This window comes from Panthera uncia (genome assembly GCF_023721935.1).
Source record: "Panthera uncia isolate 11264 chromosome A3 unlocalized genomic scaffold, Puncia_PCG_1.0 HiC_scaffold_11, whole genome shotgun sequence".
In the NCBI taxonomy this organism is placed as follows: Eukaryota; Metazoa; Chordata; class Mammalia; order Carnivora; family Felidae; genus Panthera; species Panthera uncia.
The window spans coordinates 70,810,800-70,830,050 of NW_026057578.1; the positions used below are offsets into that span (position 1 = coordinate 70,810,800).

The window sequence follows — 19,251 nt, forward strand, 5'->3', positions numbered from 1 at the left end:
GAATCTATTAGTTAAGAAAAAAAATACTACCTTATATTCTCTTTAGAATTTAAATAAAGTAAAAGCACATATGCTACAAAATGCCTAAATATTTATTAGTAAAAATAAGTTAAATGCATACATGTACTTACTGAGAAGTTTCCTTATGACCCTAGCAATTGCTTCTCGGTGGTTCTCTCTGGATAGATCTATTTTTTAGAAAATGAGACAAGGCATTTTAGACACACCGAATGCTCCCCAGAATGTTGAAGCTTCTATCAAGTTTATGTCAAGAATAAATAATGTATCAAGGAAAAAAACCAAATGGGTCTGCCTTTTATCACAGTTGGATTAGTGTCTAGGCATGATCCAGAGTAACTTTTAAAACCTTCACATTTACAAAGACCTGCTTATAAAAGTTTATTGGGCAGTAAAGGAGGAAGGAGAAAAAAACCACTTTGCCAATATTTCAAAGGCTCTAGCCACTAAGTAGTGATCATAAATGCGCAGGATTCTCTAATTGGTTAGGGGTAACCCAAATCAAGCAAACAAAAATTACACCTTAGCAATTAATTCCACTGTTAATCTAGCAATAAGGAAATGTGCTAAATTTCTATTAATGTTAGATTCAGAACATTAAATTAACACGTTTTACATACTTATATGAAATTTAATTCACTATGACAGGAAGACACAAAGATCGTTAGAATAAAGGATGTACCATTCCTACATTCACATCAAATATAAAGTATCAGTTCTAAATCAATTCTCAACATAAATGCACATGACTAGATATGAAAAACTGCCTTTGCACACAGAAAGCATCCAAATATTGGGGAGCCTGGGTGGCTCAGTCAGTTAAGCATTCAACTCTTGACTTTGGCTCAGGTCATGATCTCATGGTTCACGGGATTGAGCCCTGTGTTGGGCTCTGTCCTGACAGCACGGAACCTGGTTGGGATTCTTTCTCCCTCTCTCTCTGGCCCTTCCCCACTCCCTCTCACAAATAAATAAGAAAGCATCCAAACGTTTATCTTTTATTGACTTTTCTTGTATAAATAAATTTCCAGTTTCTCTAGGAAAAGCAAAGACAGCTATTATAGTTAACTAATATTCATTTTATATGGAAAAGAGACTAGGAAAATTCTAACTACAAATTATTCCGTGTTAATTATTACAGAGTAACTGACCAAAATTCTCCCCATAAAATTTATTCAGATCAGAATTTACATACCGTATTCAAGTCCAGTATACAACTTTGTCTCTTCCAAGGACACCATACTTGGTACCCTGTATAAAAACAAGAGTGCTTGCATTTATTAATAATACCAATAAGAAGGATGAAAGGGAAAAGTGTCATTGCTAGAATGTTTAAATCCAAACAAAGATGATGCTTTTTTAATAAACACATTTCTCATCTTCAATACTTCAACTCTTTACTCTATCCTTCTGAAGATTAATGCTATCTGTTTCAGTAAGGACAATATTAATTCATCTTAAAGAAAATGTTAATTAAATTAATGACTTTATGGGGGAAAATTCACCACCCAAATAAACATAACAATATTTAATATTCAAGTGTAAAAGCTTAAATCTGATGATAAACATTTATACATTTATCCAAAGAAAAGTAGGCTTTATAATGGTATAATAAAGGTTAAAACTAGACACCAAAAACTCAAGTTTTACTAAAGAATATACAGCTGACAAGCTTCTTTAAATAATCATTACCCTTCCCCTTAAAACCACCCACACTGATCTCTCCTAACACCTGCAGTAAAATGCCACTACTTCTTTTGAAAAACTATCAGATAGAAAAACACTGCGTTTCCTAAATAAAGACCTGCCACAAAGAATTATGTTACCAGAACCAGACCTAGCTACTTAAACTCATCAAACAATTAAAAGCCACTGTTAAGGTATGTAAGAACAGATTTTACTAGGGAATATAATCTTTATATCTGAAATCTAAATTTTCTTCAATGAAAATTATTTTCAACATTTTATTACAAAATACGTATCAATTCAATGACTTTTTATAAACAAAAAGATAATACTTTCTAAGAGGAAGAGCATAGGCACAAATGCCAAGGGAACATGGGGTAAGCATATCCAACACAAAGCTAATTAGTAATAAACAGAAATCTTATAGTGATTACTCCTCATTCATGAACTACACATCACTTGTCATGAAGAAAAAAACTAATCTTAAATCAACACACCCCTGTCTATATTGTATTTTTTTAAACTTGAATTAAGCAAGTTATCTCTATCTTAATATTTGGTAATTATGAATTCTGGGATTTAAGTGGGCAATAATATTAAGATTAATAAACTGCCAATTATTTTACTACGTTCCTCACTAGCAATACTGTTTGTGTTTCAAACCAAGCCTAATAAATCACGATTATATACTTTTTAAATTTGTCTTTTATTTTTTTAACGTTTATTTTTGAGAGAGGGGGAGAGAGTGCGCACTAGCGCAAGTGGGGAAGCAGAGGGAGAGAATTTTCAGCAGGCTCCACAATGTCAGCGCAGAGCGCAGTGTGGGGCTTGTACTCACGAACCATGAGATCGTGACCTGAACCAATATCAGGAGTCAGACGCTCAACTGAGTGAGCCACCCAGGGACCCCAGAAGGGTTATATCTTATAACATAAAATATGAATTTGCTTTTCAGAGACTCAAGTTCAAATTCAGATTCATAAAATTTGTGTTTTCATCCTATAAAGCTTCAACCTTTGGCAACATCTTGCAAACTGGAACATTCTGTAAAATTGTGTATGATTAAATAATATGTATGTATCCAAAATCCAGTCAGTTAAAACTAAAATCAGATTCCCTTACAATGAAGGAGTCCAACATCTCTACTGAAATTAGATTTCACCACCAAAGAGAAAAAGACTGTGCTCAGGCAACAAGCATAAAACATAAGACCATCCCCCACCCCCCATCCTTCCTTTCCTGTTACAGCACAGGAAATGTTTGCCATAAGCAATCACATGAGAGCTGATGTCTCCTCACTACTGCTATATAAACATCAGTAGCTTTGTAAAGTAAGAATGCTTTTGTACCTTACCTGTCTGTACCTAATACCAAATAATATTGAACCAAGCATGCATTTTAACTAGTCATAAAATTCTTCTTACAAATAACATAAAAAAGCAATAACCCTAACTATCAAACAAACTAACAAACAAACAAAAAAAGACTATCAGTTGGGAATTTGCAATGTTTTGCTTGTATGCATTTCTGACTCTAGTAACGGCAGTATAATCACATTCAAAAACAAGTCTCATGTAAGAGCCCTGATGCTAACCTTTAAAATTCCTGTGTCATTCTGAACTGTTACCCTACTAGAAAATCTGAAGAAATATTATCACTGATTACAAGTGTTTTAAAATATCTCAACCTGTATGGAATTTTGAAATATTAAGAAGTACATTTAAATAAAATCAGCTTAGGCTTTTATTTTTGAAACCTGAATTAAAACACATCTTTCCTATCTTAAGTGTACAAAAAGCATCTGGTCAGACATGTATTTCAGCTTTATTTGTTCTGATCCATCACAAATTCCTTTTACCTTTCTTTACCTAAGATTCTGTTTTAATAGATCTCTTCTTCTCTAACAAATTAATTAAACTGATTGGATTGACAGGTTTTATACTAAATGTTTCTCAGAAGTGTAAATACATATTTATACAAAATATTTCCTCTGGTCTTTAGAAGAATAATTAGCTAAAAGAAATCTCTATCCACTACCCAAGTAATACTGTGATTGTATCTTTTTGTGGCCACACTAAGTATATATGTACTGCCCTGTACTTTGACACTGAAAACTGCTCTTGCCATTTTTAGTTACTTACACAATCTTAGAGGAGGAGCATATTTAAAGTGACAATAGCACTTACAGATGTGTGTTCTGATTTAAAGCTATAGTAGCAATATGTATAATTTAAATCAAATACCATCACTACCCCAACCCACATGAAATTCATTCTTTTCTTCTTGGTGCATTTTACAAACAATCATAATTTGACCTCAAGAACCAAATAAAAGTCTGACAAAAATTCCAACACAACATATTATAAATAATACCATTTACACAACAATAATAAAGTTAAATCAGCTTCAAAGCACTAGACAGCACAAGGTCACCACCTCATTTGTAAGAAAATGCGTTCAACATTTGTGCCACTAAAAAAGAAAAAAAAAAAAACCTAGAAATTTTCAACAGCCATGTTATTTGTACCACTAGATGGCAATCTTCTCCAGATCGGATTAGAGTAGAACTATGAAAACAATCACTGGTGGGAGAGAGGGTGGTGAAAAAGGAAGAAATGACTAATAAAAGAAAAACAAAATACACAATGCTTATCAGATATGCAAACGAAGGCTAGGTGAACTGTCATGAAACAAGTACAAACAATAATTTTTTTCTGTAGGTGAAAGAACAGCCTACTCTTCCCAACAATCCCCCCCCATCATGAAAGCAAACATAAAAAGTATAAAAACCAAGCCACTAATACACAAAGATTTTTTTTTTCCCTTTCAAGGTTATAAGTGTTTCACAAGAAACATTGGCCCATTTCTGTGTTCTGTTGTCCATTTCAGTCCTAGGCATCAGTAATAGCTATGAACACAAATGAAAAGCTGGCTCTTACTCTACCATGGGAATTAAAGGTTGCTAGGTTTAAAATTAACTCTGAGCAAAAGAGCTATTTCCACGTCTGACACACAAGCTTTTAAAAATCAATGAAAACAGTCAGAAGGTGAAATAAGGAGAAAACAGGGTTACTCACCGTGGAGTAGTAACTGTTTCCTTTCCTGTGTGCAGCTCCCCCAGCAGAGCTGGGTAGTTTCCTGGAGGTGCCAAGAGAGGTTAGCTAGCCCTGCCCCTCATCGCAGAACAACACATCCTTTCACATATTAATGAAATGGTCTCAACTTAAATATGAAGTTTTCTTTGACTGAGAAGTTAGTAAAAGCTGAGATCCTAAGAATGGTTTAACTAAGAATGACTTAACAGATCTATCAGAGGAAAGGGGGCACAAAGTAAAGAAGAAATATCTCAGATGAAAAATGGTGACTCCTCTACCTTGAGTAACCCTGTTTTTATAGATGTTAGTTTTTTGCATCCTGTGATAGCTGGTTAGACCTAAAAGATTATAAAGAGTGGACTGCAAAAGGAGAAATTAATGACGATTTGAGGATTAAAGGCAAATGTCCAACATTCCTGTGTGACCCTGCAAAGATATAATCCAACTTCCACATCTATAAAGGTAGAACTAGAAGTATAAACTATACCACACATATTTCTATTAAGTCATTAACTAAAGGTTCCAACAGCAAAATAGAGAGGTTCCATTTGAAGATTAATTCAGCAACCTTGGTACCTGACAAAACTGCCCAAAATTCAAATTGCTCTAAAGAAATTTACCCTTCATTACTCTCAAGGGACCTTTTACCCATCCTTTGAAACAGTAAAATTTATAATAAATACAAGATATTTAGTAACCCTACACTGCCAAAGGCCAAAAAGTACGATGAAGATACCATTAGGTATATCATTTACTTTATACCTAGGACAATCAAGTCACCTAAGATTTTATGTTTTGTCAGTCTCTAATACAATGCACAGAAAACTGGTTTTCACATCTAGCAGCCATTTACCTGAACAATGGGATTCTAAGACTATGCCATATATTCTATCAGGAACTAAGATCAGGAAAACTCAGAACTGAACCAAGTTCCCAGTTTCTCATTATTGCAATTTTCTAGAAGACAAATACTACTAGTCCACGTGCAAAACTAATTTAATAATGAAAGATCTGATGAAAAAAATTAAGTAGCCGGACCGTTTTACCTAACTGAGTTTTATATAAGAAAAATATAAGATTAATTTTAAAGGAAGAATTGGGTTGGTAGGTGCTTCCAAAAACTGGTCTGGTATTTCAGAAAATACACCATGTCCCACAATACCACAGCCAAAGTGTTTGTTATTAACAAGAGTGATTTCCTCAGGCATCTTAGGCATCTAACTAATTCATCACAATTATACCTTTCCTTTTCTCCCCTACCTGGTATATTTGACTCTGTTTCTTATAGAGACTTGCTGCTATAATCTCCAAGAATTATGCTAGAGATATTCTTCCTTCACACTAGGCAGTGTGGTTTATTATCACAAAACAATGGCATCATCAACTGAAATTATTTGACTAGTTTTTTCTTTTTCTTTTTTTTTTTTTTAAGTTTTATTTATTTAAGTAATTTCTACACCCAACATGGGGCTCACACTTATGACCCTGAGATCAAGAGTCAGCATGTTCCTCTGACTGAGCTAGCCAGGCACCCTGATTAGTTTTTTCAAATCAATTTACATTTAAGAAATCTTAACAATTACCTATATTAGAATAAGAATTTTTAAAATTTATAAAGCTAACTTTATGATACTTCAGTGACAACTAATTTGCTATGTGCAAAAAAAGTTGAAATGTTAAAGAAAATAAATGTAAAAAGTCCTATGCTGTCAAAATAAATTAAAATTTCAGATGAAGGAGACACCAGATAGAAATTGGTTTTAAAGGGAAGGATTCTGTTAAGAATTATTTAAAAGCCTTTGTAAGACTTTATAAACCCCCTCTTCTGGCAATTGAAAGGCCAAGGGCTGCTCATTAATCTTTGATTCTACTTTGTATAATCATTATTCCTGCCTACATGTATGTAACTATTACATATATATATAAAGGGCCCTAAAAATGTATATCACTCAATGATTAAAACAAATTAAGTTTCGTTCTGTATTTTATTTCATTATTAAGTATTATTAAATATACCAGAAAGCATTTCATATTTATACTAAATATAAATTTTTTATTACTTCATTATCTTTTAGGGTATTAAAATTTCACTCGGGAAGTGAAAATTCTGAAACACAAAACTTTCCAGTTTAATTATCTTTCCTTCTCAATTTTTCTGGGAAAAACCTATAAAGATGCTCAAGATCCATTTTAAGGCTTATCATGTCTAATAATATAGGCAAACAGTCTACTTATTTCTATTCCATGGCATTCATAAAATGTTAACAACATGGTATTCTTCTCTTTATTGAAAATGCATTTCATTATATACAAACCTAATTGGTTTTATCATAACCAAAATATGGAACTTCTGTCCTGATGTGCACTTAGTTCAAAGGATAAAGGCCTTCCTCTGATTCCCTATAACAGTGCACATGGCACATGTGCATACTGATATGAACTGCACAGAAACCTGTCAGTCTCTTGACTGGACCCTTCAGCAGTGCATCCTCAGGATAACTCAATACTAAAAATCTGCTAATCATATATACAGAAGATACATGCTTTTGCTCTTAGATAATTATTGGATTAAACTATCATATTTCTCAATGTCAACATGTTATAGAAGAACTCAATTTACTGATGTAATAAATCTGTTATATATGAAGTAGGTTTTTAGCATGCCATAAGAGTTAAATTCTTACCATATTACATACTGCTAAGATCATCAGGAAAATCAAAACCATTTCCATAGGTCTCTCATTTTTAAATACTGTTTAAAATCAATCTCTCTTAACAAAAATGAATTTTGGTAAAACTGCCCTTAGATCAAACTATAACACTGATGAAAACCAAAAGTGCTTTAGAAGAACTCAGCAAATTCCTAGACAAACTCAAAACACATTTCCTTACCTGAGATGACCCTACTTCTCCCTCTTAAATCTAATTAGCAATCTAAAGTTCAATGCCTAGGAACAGTTTTTAAAGGAAATTAAATGGGAATTAAGAGAAAGCAGGACTCCAAGCAATGATTATACAAAATATGTGAAACACAAGCAAGCCATGTTTTAAAACCACTCCTTGAAGTGTTTAAGAATTTTGTTGCAAATCAACAAATTCCTCCCTTTGTGTTTTTTGAGGGGCAGGCGTTACTTGTTTTTATGGGATTTTCATGAACTTGCTCAGCAAGGAGATGTTGATGTTGAGAGAAAATGATCTAAGGCAGTATAATGAAACTAGATCTGAAACTAGCATCTATCTACTTAATAACTGAGCTAGAGTTAGATATTGCTGATTTCATTTAAACTCAATTTTTTCAACTTAAATGGTTGCACTAACAATGGACTAAATAAAGACATTCATTCATAATAGTTATAGTCTGAAAAGCACTTAAAATCAGAAAAGCAACTTAGTAGAATTTAAAAGCTCAAAATAACACTCAACAAATTTTTATGTAAAAACACACAGATTTTTCCAGTAAAATCCTTAATGAACAGTGATTGCTGACCAAAAAAAAAGGAATTTTTTTTTAAAGAGCATTTATCTTAACTCAGAAACTACAGGATGAACTTAGTATCAATATTTTTAAACCGATTAACAATGAAAATTATCCTACACTGGTATCACATGAAAAACTGAATAAAGCCTTAAAGTTTATAGACCTAAATTCTGCCTCAGGTATTTTTGGCCTAACAATGACAAAACGGTTCAAGTGATACAGAAACAACACCAATAACAAAACCAGTGACTCGTTATTTGACTAAGACTTAAAATCATGCCAAATGGCAAAACAGCAAAATATGTAAAGTGGTTATTTTTACTTACAAGTTAGTAACTGGCTCTCCTTTCAGTGGAGGTAGGAGGTTTCCTGACCCAATTAAACAGTTGTGCACTATAGTCAGACTCTGTAGAATATCATCTCTGGAAAAGACAAAAGGTATCCTCATATTTTAGAAGACTCCAAACCCCCTTCTAACAAGAGGCCTTCTAGAGTCTAGGGTGGAGTACAAGAACCTTAAGTGGGGATATACAATATTAAGGTGAAAAAATGTCTTAAGGCCCACTTAATAATACAAGGTAATGAAATAAGTATTTACTGGTAATACAGACCTGCTTATAATTAAACAAGCTCTAAATAATCACAAGTAACAACAAGTGATTACCCTTTGTGAATCAATTCTGAATGCAATCACCTATTCACCCAAAGATCACTACCACTAACAAAAAGGGGAAAAAAACAGTGTTATAGAAGATCTCCCAACATAGTTCATCTTTCAAAAATGGACTAAACATTTACTCCAAAAAGCAGTTCAGTCATCAACTGTACTTCTTTCCTTCTCCATTCCTACTGGATTTGCTTATTAAAATTTCCTGGTATTTGACACATAGTAACTTTCTTAATATTATTTTAGGAACTTTCAAAGATTTAAACTATAAAAATCTAATGATCTTAAATAATTGTTCCTTGTTAAAGCCTCTTGGAAAAGAAAAACGTCTCAGATATTTCACTAAGTAATGTTAATGTCAATAATATGAATTACAGAAAAAAAACTAAAAAAACATCTAATCTGAATCTAGAAAAATAGGCATTTCCATACACTTCCCAAAAAATGCTCAAGCTAAACTGCTAAGTAGAAGTCACAAAAAGCAAACTAGAAAAAAAAAACCAAGTTTTTCTATTTAAAAGGCTTAAAAATCATGAAGGAATTTGTTATACTGCCCTATATTAAATAGTTCTCTAATTGCATTTATGGCAGATATAAACACACACTGAAAATAAATCATTCGGGTACGCTACAGAGAAAGGAAAAGCACAAAGATTTTAATCTGCAACTATGTAACAGTTCCTGGTTATGAAAGAAAACTAACCTAGACATTTCAAGTTTGCCATCACCACAGTGCTGGAGTTTGATGAGCTCAGGCTGAAGAAAAGAGTCCAACAGATAGAATGCAAAAGCCACTTCCTCTGAAGAAGGAACATGCCACTGGATGCCCAGATTCCACAAGTCCCCTGGTTTACCCCAGTCCTAGAAAAAAATAGCATTTGTTCAGCAAGTTGAGAAGTTGAAAAAAGAACATACATATGTAACATAAAAGGTCTTCCAGAAAATGTGGAAGTAATCCAAACCTAAGGTAGCAAAAAATGCACAAAAAAGGGCATGAAAACATCTTACCCCCCTTCATTATCACTCCAGAAGGTCTCCCTGAAGAGCCACTCAACTCTAAGAGCAATAGTGAGTTTCTGTGAGTCTACTGAGTTCCTCAATAAAATTATATGGAATATAGAGGTTACAAATAGCATACCAACTCACTTCATATACAAACAAAAAAGAAGAAAACTAGGCCGTTCCAGGGCTATGTTGCACTTTCCAAGTTTAAAAATTCCAATAATAAACTTAATAATCTACTTTAAAGAAGTGATACCTTTATACACAAGAAAAACTCCCACACTTTGAATCCTTAGAAAAATAGCCCAATATGTACTTGAAATCTTGATTACTGACAACACCTGCCTTTATAGGAAAGTATTCAGAAGGAGGCTTGTCGAAGCCACCTGGCACACTGCAGTACTCTGTAGGGTAGATGAGTGTCGTAGAGCGAAGAAGGTGGTGTAGAAGGTTACAAGACAGAGTGTAGCCCTGCTTACAGGTCAGGTGCAGGGTTCTTTGGAGAATCTTTACAAGCTGCTCCCTATAAAGAAGCAATTTCTTCCCATCCACTCGAGTAATCTAAAAGAGGAAGAAAATAGTTCAAGACATTTTGGTGAAAAGATTAAGAATCAATAATTAATGCAATGGACAATGTTTAGCTACTAAAGTAGCCTAAAATAGTAACAGTGTCTCTTCAAATGACTTTAATTCATTTTAGGACTGTCATTTTAAGTATATTCTAACAATTCTTTTTTTTTTTTTTTTGGTCTAGAGAAATAAAGTTTATTTATTTTTGAGACAGAGAAAGACAGAGCACGAGTGCGGGAGGGTCAGAGAGAGAGGGAGACACAGAATCTGAAGCAGGCTCTAGGCTCTGAGCTGTCAGCACAGAGCCTGACGCGGGGCTCGAACTCACAGACCCTGAGATCATGACCTGAGCTGAAGTCAGAAGCTCAACTGACTAAGCCACCCAGGCACCCCAGAAGTAAAGTTTATTACATGAAAAACACATAAGGGTGAAAATTGGCAAAACACCTATATTATTCCCCTATGGAAACATATATGTATGTTATTTTAAACATTAACGTATGCTACTTTACAAAAAGATCAGAAAAATAGGAAAAGGGAAAATCATACGGGACCAGTAAAATGCAAATATCAAAATAGCAGCTAACAATGCTTTTTTAAGATCAAAACACATTCTCTGAATTCAGGCTGTCATGTGCCATAGTACCATCCTTTCCCAAACAGTTTATTTCTTCGGTTCCTCAAATAATTAAAAATAGAACTACCCTATGACCCAGCAATTGCAACTGTATTTATCCATGGGATACAGGTGCGCTGTTTCAAAGGGGAACATATACACCCCAATGCAGCGCTGTCGACAATATCCAAAGGATGGAAAGAGCCCAAATGTCCATCGATGGATGAATGGATAAAGAAGATGTGCACGCGCACACACACACACGAGTATTACTCGGCAATCAAAAAGAATGGAATCTTGCCATTTGCAACTACGTGGATAGAGCTGGAGGGTATTATGCTAAGTGAAATTAGTCAGATAAAGACAAATATATGACTTCACTCATACGAGGAATTTAAGATACTAAACAGATGAACATAAGGGAAGGGAAGCAAAAATAATATAAAAACAGGGAGGGGGATAAAACATAAGAGACTCTTAAATATAGAGAACAGGGCACCTGGGTGGCTCAATCGGTTAGGTGTCCGACTTCAGCTCAGGTCAAGATCTCACAGCTTGTGAGTTCAAGCCCCACATCAGGCTCTGTGCTGATCTAAGAGCCGGAGCCTGCTTCGGATTCTCTCTCTCTCAAATATAAATAAACATTAAAAAAATTTTTTTTTAAATATAGAGAACAAACAGAGGGTTACTGAAGGGGTTGTGGTGGGGAGATGGGCTAAATGGGTAAGGGGCATTAAAAAATCTACTCCTGAAATCATTGTTGCACTATATGCTAACTTGGATGTAAATTAAATAATACATATATTAACTAAAAAAAAATTTTTAAAGATGTAAAATCTACTGATAACTGATTAGACACAGTAAGAAATCTGCAAACTAGTTTTACATACATATATGTATGTATGTATATGCTTTCCTTATATATTAATGAGAACTAATTAGAAAGTTAATTAAATGTAGATACAATTCATAAGGAAAAAAAAGGTCTATCTCCTCAAAGAGACAAAACTTAATTGTAGTTCTCTGTTCGCTACCCAGTGAACTAACCCATAAAGGAAAATGAAGTCTCACTGAGAGCCAAATTTAGAATGTAGACAGGGGGAAGAAAAAAAAAAAAAGAATTGCCAAAATGGTAAAATTTTCAATGAAAGTTACTAATATCAGAATTAATCAGTAAAAAGCAGAATGCTGCATGTGGAAAGTCATCAACAAATATCACTCTTTTGATAACAAGAAAATGACATTATCTGATTTTGTAGCCATATCAAGAAATTTCTAAAACTTAAGATTTTTCATATTTTTATGTCAATTAAAAAACATTGAAATTCTAAAACCAAGCCAACATTTACATACTACTATTTCCTTAATCCAAAGACTTACAATACCTCAGACAAAAGTTGAAGATTCCACAGCAACTCCTTATCTAGCTCTTCTTCATTTAACACATCATCGTCTAAAAATAGCAAAACAGTATCAAGGAAAGAGAACCATGTATCCAACTTAAATGCATCATATTTCAATATTTGTCTTTAGTGTCTCTAACAGCTGAGGAGACTCTCTTTTTGAGAGACTTTTCATTCCTTCCTCATGTGGCTGAACTTGCTCCAGAAAAGGTAAAAACTCAATTTGCAAGAAAATAAACACATCAGTCAGGACTCCTGCTCCTCCAGTTCTCACAAAATAACTGATATTTTTTTATGGCAACTTCTGAATGGTTCTTGTATATATGAAAATATTAATTTAACAAAGTAAAATTTCTAAGATGTCACCTGGATGATACCTTAATTTGAGTAATCCCTGTCCCAAACTACAAGATTTAATTTAATTATTGCTTAGCTTACAGAATCTGTTTTCATCAACAGAGTTCTAGAAACAAACAAACAAAAAAAAAATCACCTAAAATTGCAAATACAGAATAGTAACCTTATGACTTACTCATCGTAAGCTGAGTTATAACACTGCAGCAGTGAGGAACAAATAACTTCAAAGACTCCTCTGGGCAGCACTGAAAACAAATTTGTATAAGTAAGTTTCCTGGAAGGCCACGAATATTCAACACTCACAAAGTATACCCTAACACTATTTTCAGAGGCAAATAAGGGTTGTAAGCTGCTACTGAAAGAATGATATATTTTAAGTTATAACAAACATGTCTAAAAATAAGTAACCATATAAACCTGCTAGTTACTGATGCATTAATTCATCCAAAAGAAACCAAACTCACCTTTACAGCAGCACGGCACATGTCAGCCACCATGCGGCCTGCTACTCTTGTTTCAAATATATGTGAAATAGAAAAATTAAAAACTTTCTGAAGGGCGACCTATTAAGATATGTAAGAAATGAAAATGTCTTATGAGCATTTTTAAGAAAACTAAACATCTTATGAACCATAAAAGAAAAATGAGATTCAGACTATAAAAAAAACCACGTAGGAAATTTAACCATCTGAATTACAAAAATAATTCAATATAACATCAAGATCTATGAACAATCTTTGCACAAAACCCTAACATGAACAAAACATTTCAGACACAAGATTTTATTTCCTACAGAAACATTAAACACAAAACTACAGCTGTTGGAAGCAAATGCAAATTATCTTGCTGGCTAATCCAACATAACAAAGGGAAGTTTTTGGAGTACTTAATATTTAGACTTTGTCATTCTGACAATGCTACAAACTATAAATATTTATCTCTACTCTAAAAGACCTGGAAGCAGGTTTTGAATCCTGCTTTTTTACAATCACATCACAGAAAGCAATTTTACAATCATATCACAGAAGTGCCGAATGAAAGAATGGACTCTTGACATTTACAATTTTCAGGATCGTTAATCCACAACTCCTTTCAAAAGATTTTGGTTAAATGAGAAAATTTACATTAATTTCCATACTAACATATCTCAGTAAATATTTCATGCATCTGTAAAGCAGTTTAGCTTTTACCCAAGATAAATACATTGAACAGTCATAATCTCAGATGAAGGGAGATGAAACATGAACGGAAGTAAAGTCTGGTCCTTAAAGACCACACTATACATTAACATGTCAACCAATACTGAATAAGTGAATGTTTACAGAATGTCTTGGGAGGACACACAAACTCCCATTCATTATAGTTTGTGGGATTTTTTTTTTTAAGTTCATTCATTTATTTTGAGACAGAGAGAGAGAGAAAGAGTGCAAGCAGGGGGAAGGGCAGAAAGAGAGACTCCCAAGCAGGCTCTGCACTGGTAGCTCTCAACCCTGAGATCATGACCTGAGCTGATACCGAGTCAGACATTCAACCAACTGAGCCAACCAGGCACCCCTACAGTTTGCCAGATTTTTATACTTGGGATTTAATTTCTATCATGTGATGGCATAAACAATTTCCAAAACTTTCCTCCCAAACAATATTTAATTGATTAAAAAAATGCAGTCAATTCTTGTTATATCTAATATATTCTATAAAGTTGTTTTGAGCACTGATGTAGCAAATACTGAATCACTGTTCCTAGAGGAAATGCAGGATTAAGTACTAACAAGTCTCTGGTTTTCATCAACTGATAAATATATAATTTTGCTTTATGTGTATTTAATATATATTGTTGATTCACTGACAGTGAAGTCAGCCAATGGCACTGTAACCCATGCCTGAATAAAGCTCATCTAAAACATGCTATTTTCTGTGAGGCACATCATAACTCTCTTACGCTTAGAACAGTAGACAGTGCTGCAACACTACTCCTGGGGGCCATTTTAAACCACAAAATCCCCAACAAAAAGCACAAAATGTGAAAACCTGGCACTAAATAGACATAAAACTTGCCAGGGTGCCCGGGTGGCTGAGCTGGTTAAGCACCCGACTCTTGATTTCGGCTCAGGTTATGATCTCATGGTTTTTGAGTTCGAGCCCTACGTTGGGCTCTGTGCACTGACCACGTGGAGCCTGCTTGGGATTCTCCCTCTCTGCCCCTCCCTTGCTCACATTCTATCTCTCTCAAAAATAAATAAACTCTATGGGGCGCCTGGGTGGTGCAGTCGGTTAAGCGTCCGACTTCAGCCAGGTCACGATCTCGCGGTCCGTGAGTTCGAGCCCCGCGTCAGGCTCTGGGCTGATGGCTCGGAGCCTGGAGCATGTTTCCGATTCTGTGTCTCCCTCTCTCTCTGCCCCTCCCCCGTTCATGCTCTGTCTCTCTCTGTCCCAAAAATAAATAAAAAACGTTGAAAAAAAAAATTTAAAAAAAAAAATAAATAAATAAACTCTAAAATAAATAAATAGACACAAAGCTTGCTACAGTATTACAGCTGAAACAAGAAGGCAAAGTGTGTTACATTATTCAACCTCAGCCGTGAAAACGTGCAACTCATAATTTTTGCCAAATTTACACATCTGCACAAGAGCACCGTGAGTACAGATTTTGGGATTACAAACAAATTTTCTAGCAAGCAGATGAATTTGCAAATATGAAATTTGCAAATATAATGAGAATCAACTGTTCATCTTTTTCAAATTTTAGTATGAAACCAAGGATAAATGGCATGATATAATATTTAAAGTAACTTGAAGCTCAATTTTTAAAACAACAAAGAAAACAAGATTGGGATTTAATTTTTTGCAGCAATGAGACTCTTACCATAAATATTTCTTTGGAACATTGTGTGAGGATTGTACTAAACGTAGAAGACAGACCTAATTCGACCAAACTCTCCAAATGAGTCATTTTCTCAGTTTCTGTCTCTTCTCTTGTTTGCTCCAATGTGCTACTTTCTATAAGTCCAAAACATCTAAATAATCCAAAGAAAGGATAATTTTAGCAACTAAAAACTAGTTTAACATTTTTGATGATAATTAGATAACCCTCCATTGTCATGACTATTCGAATGACAGCTATGCAATTTGTGCAGGTTCACATATCACTTGCCCTTTTATAACTTCAGAAGCTCGGTCCCAGGACAGTAGTTATGCAGAGAGACTGAAGTTGTTTGGACAGGATAGTCATTTCTTTCAATGTCTAATAGAGAGCGGGTCTGGAGCACATACTCACCTGTCCATAAATTGTAAGACGAAATCCTCAAATTCAGCTGTGGCTGAACAAAGTTCTCGTTCCACCTATGACATTTCAACGTGGAGAAAAATTAAAAATAGCCTTTGATTTTTTTCTCAGAACTAATAAAACTCAATTATGGCCCACAAAATAGATTTAACACTACATTATTATACTGAGTACGATGAGAAACAGTACCAGTACCACATATCAATTTAGAAAAACCCAACCTACTCCTTTCTGGGAACCAAAATAAGCAGCAATTAGCATTATTTTATAAGGGCCCAAAATAGAAGTCAAATAGCCATCTTTCTCAATAACTACAGTTTTTAAACTTCTAGTGTATGTGTAAAGAATTATCTTACGACTTGAATATTCAAATGACAAAATTCAAGTAGAAACATGCCTACAATAAAGAAAATAGTTCTAGAAGAATCAGTCAGTAATGAAAAAAATGTCTGTTCATTAGATGTCAATCCCCTCAATACATTTATTCCTAAGCTAAAAACCAAACCAAAATTTAAAAAACCCACCACTACCTTTGCTTTGCTTAACAGAAAATTAAAAGTGACAAAAAATTGAAATGCACCTCCAGATGTTAATTGTTTACAAAAATAGCCCATTTTCTGGGGCTCCTGTGTAGCTCCAGTCGGTTAAGCATCTGACTTCATCTCAGGTCATGAACTCATGGTTCATGGGTTCGAGCCCCTTGTGTGGCTCTGTGCTGACAGTTTAGAGCCTGGAGCCTGCTTCGGATTCTGTGTCTCCCTCTTTCTCTGCCCCTTCCCCACTCACAATGTCTGTCTCTCTCTCAAAAATAAACAAATAAAAAAATAGCCTATTTTTGACCTACAGCATTTGGTGGGTGCTCTGCAGATTATCTTACCAATGACCTGGCCTTCCATTTATACCATTCTAATCACAAAATAGTAATCTTAATGTTTATTTATTTTGAGGGGGGGTGGTGGCAGGCATAGGGGCAGAGAAAGAAAGGGAGAGACATAGAATCCAAACCATGAGATCACAATCTGAGCTGAAATGGAGTCGGATGCTAAACCAATGTGAGCCACCCGGAGCCCCACAAAACAGTAATCTGAAACTGTTGGTATTTAAACTATCAAATTTTACTATGTGGGGTGCCTGGGTGGTTCAGTTGGTAGGGCGTCTGACTTGGGCTCAGGTCATGATCTCACGGTCTGTGAGTTTGAGCCCCACGTCGGGCTCTGTGCTGACAGCTCAGAGCCTGGAGCCTGCTTCAGATTCTGTGTTTTCCTCTCTCTGCCCCTCCCCCACTCATGCTCTGTCTCTCTCTCTCTCTGTCAAAAATTAATAAACATTAAAAAAAAATAAAAAAAAATATTACTATGCATTTACATAAGAGTTACACCTCAGTTAACAATCTTTCTACAACCAGTAAGCATCCTTACTTCTGTGAGGTCACTTCTTTCTTGTAGTACAGATGAACAATCTACTAAAGGCACCAGAGTGGAAAATGTTGCTATAAACTGGAATGTGATCTGTGGGAAGATGCAAAAAATTTAACAGTAATTATGTAATTCTAATTCAAAAATACAAGTATACCATAAGCTACAATAAAAAAGTACCCAAATAAATTATCTTAAGGGAAATACCACAGTAATATTCCAGGAAATTTTTTACTTAGATTTGAACATTTTAAGATTCCTCATAATTAAGGAGCTGTTACTTTAGTAATGAAGTTACATTAAATTTACTTTCATAGTTATTTATTATGTTTAAGCACAACATTCTCCAACTCTCTGTCAATCAAAAGTTAACTTTGCCCCCACCCAAAGATGCAACATTAACTAAGGATAAAAAGGAAATGCTTAAGCAAAAGCTACAGATCAGGGAAGAGGGAAGGTGAGCCAAAATTCTAAGTCAGGAGAGGTGTGTATAAACGGGATCTGACATTTTGCACCCAGCAACTGTTACCATGCCCTTGTCATCAGTGTAGATGAAGGGAAGTACAAATGATCACATGCTGATTTTTAATATCTCTACTTAAAGAAAATAGTAAATATATAGCAAGCGTTGAAAAAATCCTGTGACCATTAAATGTATCCAGATTATGGCACATTACTTCTGAAGGATGACATATAGTTCAACTAACCATCCACAGATCTAAACTTGGGCATCTACAGATATAATCCTTTTAGCATTAACAAATTTTACACTGAACTATGTTCTAAACAAAACTTAACAGGATGCCAACTCACACAATTAGAACTCAGACACAAAACAGAATGATAAATATGCTTACCATGCATTTACTGAAGTCATTTGGATCCACCCCAGGCAATGCTCTCATCAACAGAGGTAGCATGTGTGTTGGACCTTCAGGAAACCATTTGCCCCCTGATACCAAACTGCGGGCTACTCCAATTACACAACTTAAAGTAGCTGTGAGCTGGTGAGGTTCTGTTAAAGTCTCTAGTGCAGGATACGTTCTACAGTTGAAAACAGAATTAAAAAAAAAAAAAAAAAAAAAAGATTCCATCACAGATAAAAAGGCACAATACATTAAATCTCCCAAATTCATAAACTACATGTTGGCTTTAAGGCTGGTAGCTAACAGAATCTTTTGAGTTAGTATAAGTTAACAGAATCACACACATAAAGGAAAGGTACATGTTTCCCCAATTCCCTGCCACCTCACCATGGCTCTCCATGCATATTTCACAGTGAAAAAGAACATAAACTGGCAAGATCTGGCATTATTTCAGTCAGCTGAATCTACTTCCCTATGTCAATAGGAATGCATCTAATCTAATGGTCAGTGACTATCAGAATTCAGGAAGAGCAAGTGATAATTATCCCACTCTTCCCTTTTATTCGAAAAACAATCTTTACTAAAACCCTGAAATTTCTCTTATTTTATACTTTTTAGAAGACTGGTATTTTAAAATTGGAAATCTGCTCTAGAAACATAGAAGATTCCTGACACTAGAGTGCATAAACAAGGGAGAATAATACAAATACAGTCTTTGATCATCAAGTAAAATACAAGGCAAGAACATTCACTTTGACAAGTGATTTCATTTTTGAGAATCTATCTTGTGGGGGG

At 34.6% G+C, this 19,251-nt stretch overlaps 1 protein-coding gene across 3 annotated transcripts in view; it reads right to left on the reverse strand.

The window, feature by feature from the left end:
• The window catches only part of PSME4 (proteasome activator subunit 4), a 97,907-nt gene that overhangs the window by 35,941 nt on the left and 42,715 nt on the right, over window positions 1-19,251 (reverse strand). For all 3 annotated transcript variants that reach the window (XM_049650251.1, XM_049650249.1, XM_049650250.1), the window contains 12 exons: window positions 18,448-18,634; window positions 17,594-17,683; window positions 16,167-16,231; window positions 15,756-15,906; window positions 13,357-13,455; window positions 13,068-13,137; window positions 12,518-12,585; window positions 10,292-10,507; window positions 9,648-9,805; window positions 8,604-8,699; window positions 1,214-1,269; window positions 132-188 (listed from right to left, as the gene is read on the reverse strand). In XM_049650251.1, the coding sequence (XP_049506208.1) occupies window positions 132-188; window positions 1,214-1,269; window positions 8,604-8,699; window positions 9,648-9,805; window positions 10,292-10,507; window positions 12,518-12,585; window positions 13,068-13,137; window positions 13,357-13,455; window positions 15,756-15,906; window positions 16,167-16,231; window positions 17,594-17,683; window positions 18,448-18,634 (1,313 nt within the window). The remainder of the gene's footprint in view (window positions 1-131; window positions 189-1,213; window positions 1,270-8,603; window positions 8,700-9,647; window positions 9,806-10,291; window positions 10,508-12,517; window positions 12,586-13,067; window positions 13,138-13,356; window positions 13,456-15,755; window positions 15,907-16,166; window positions 16,232-17,593; window positions 17,684-18,447; window positions 18,635-19,251) is intronic.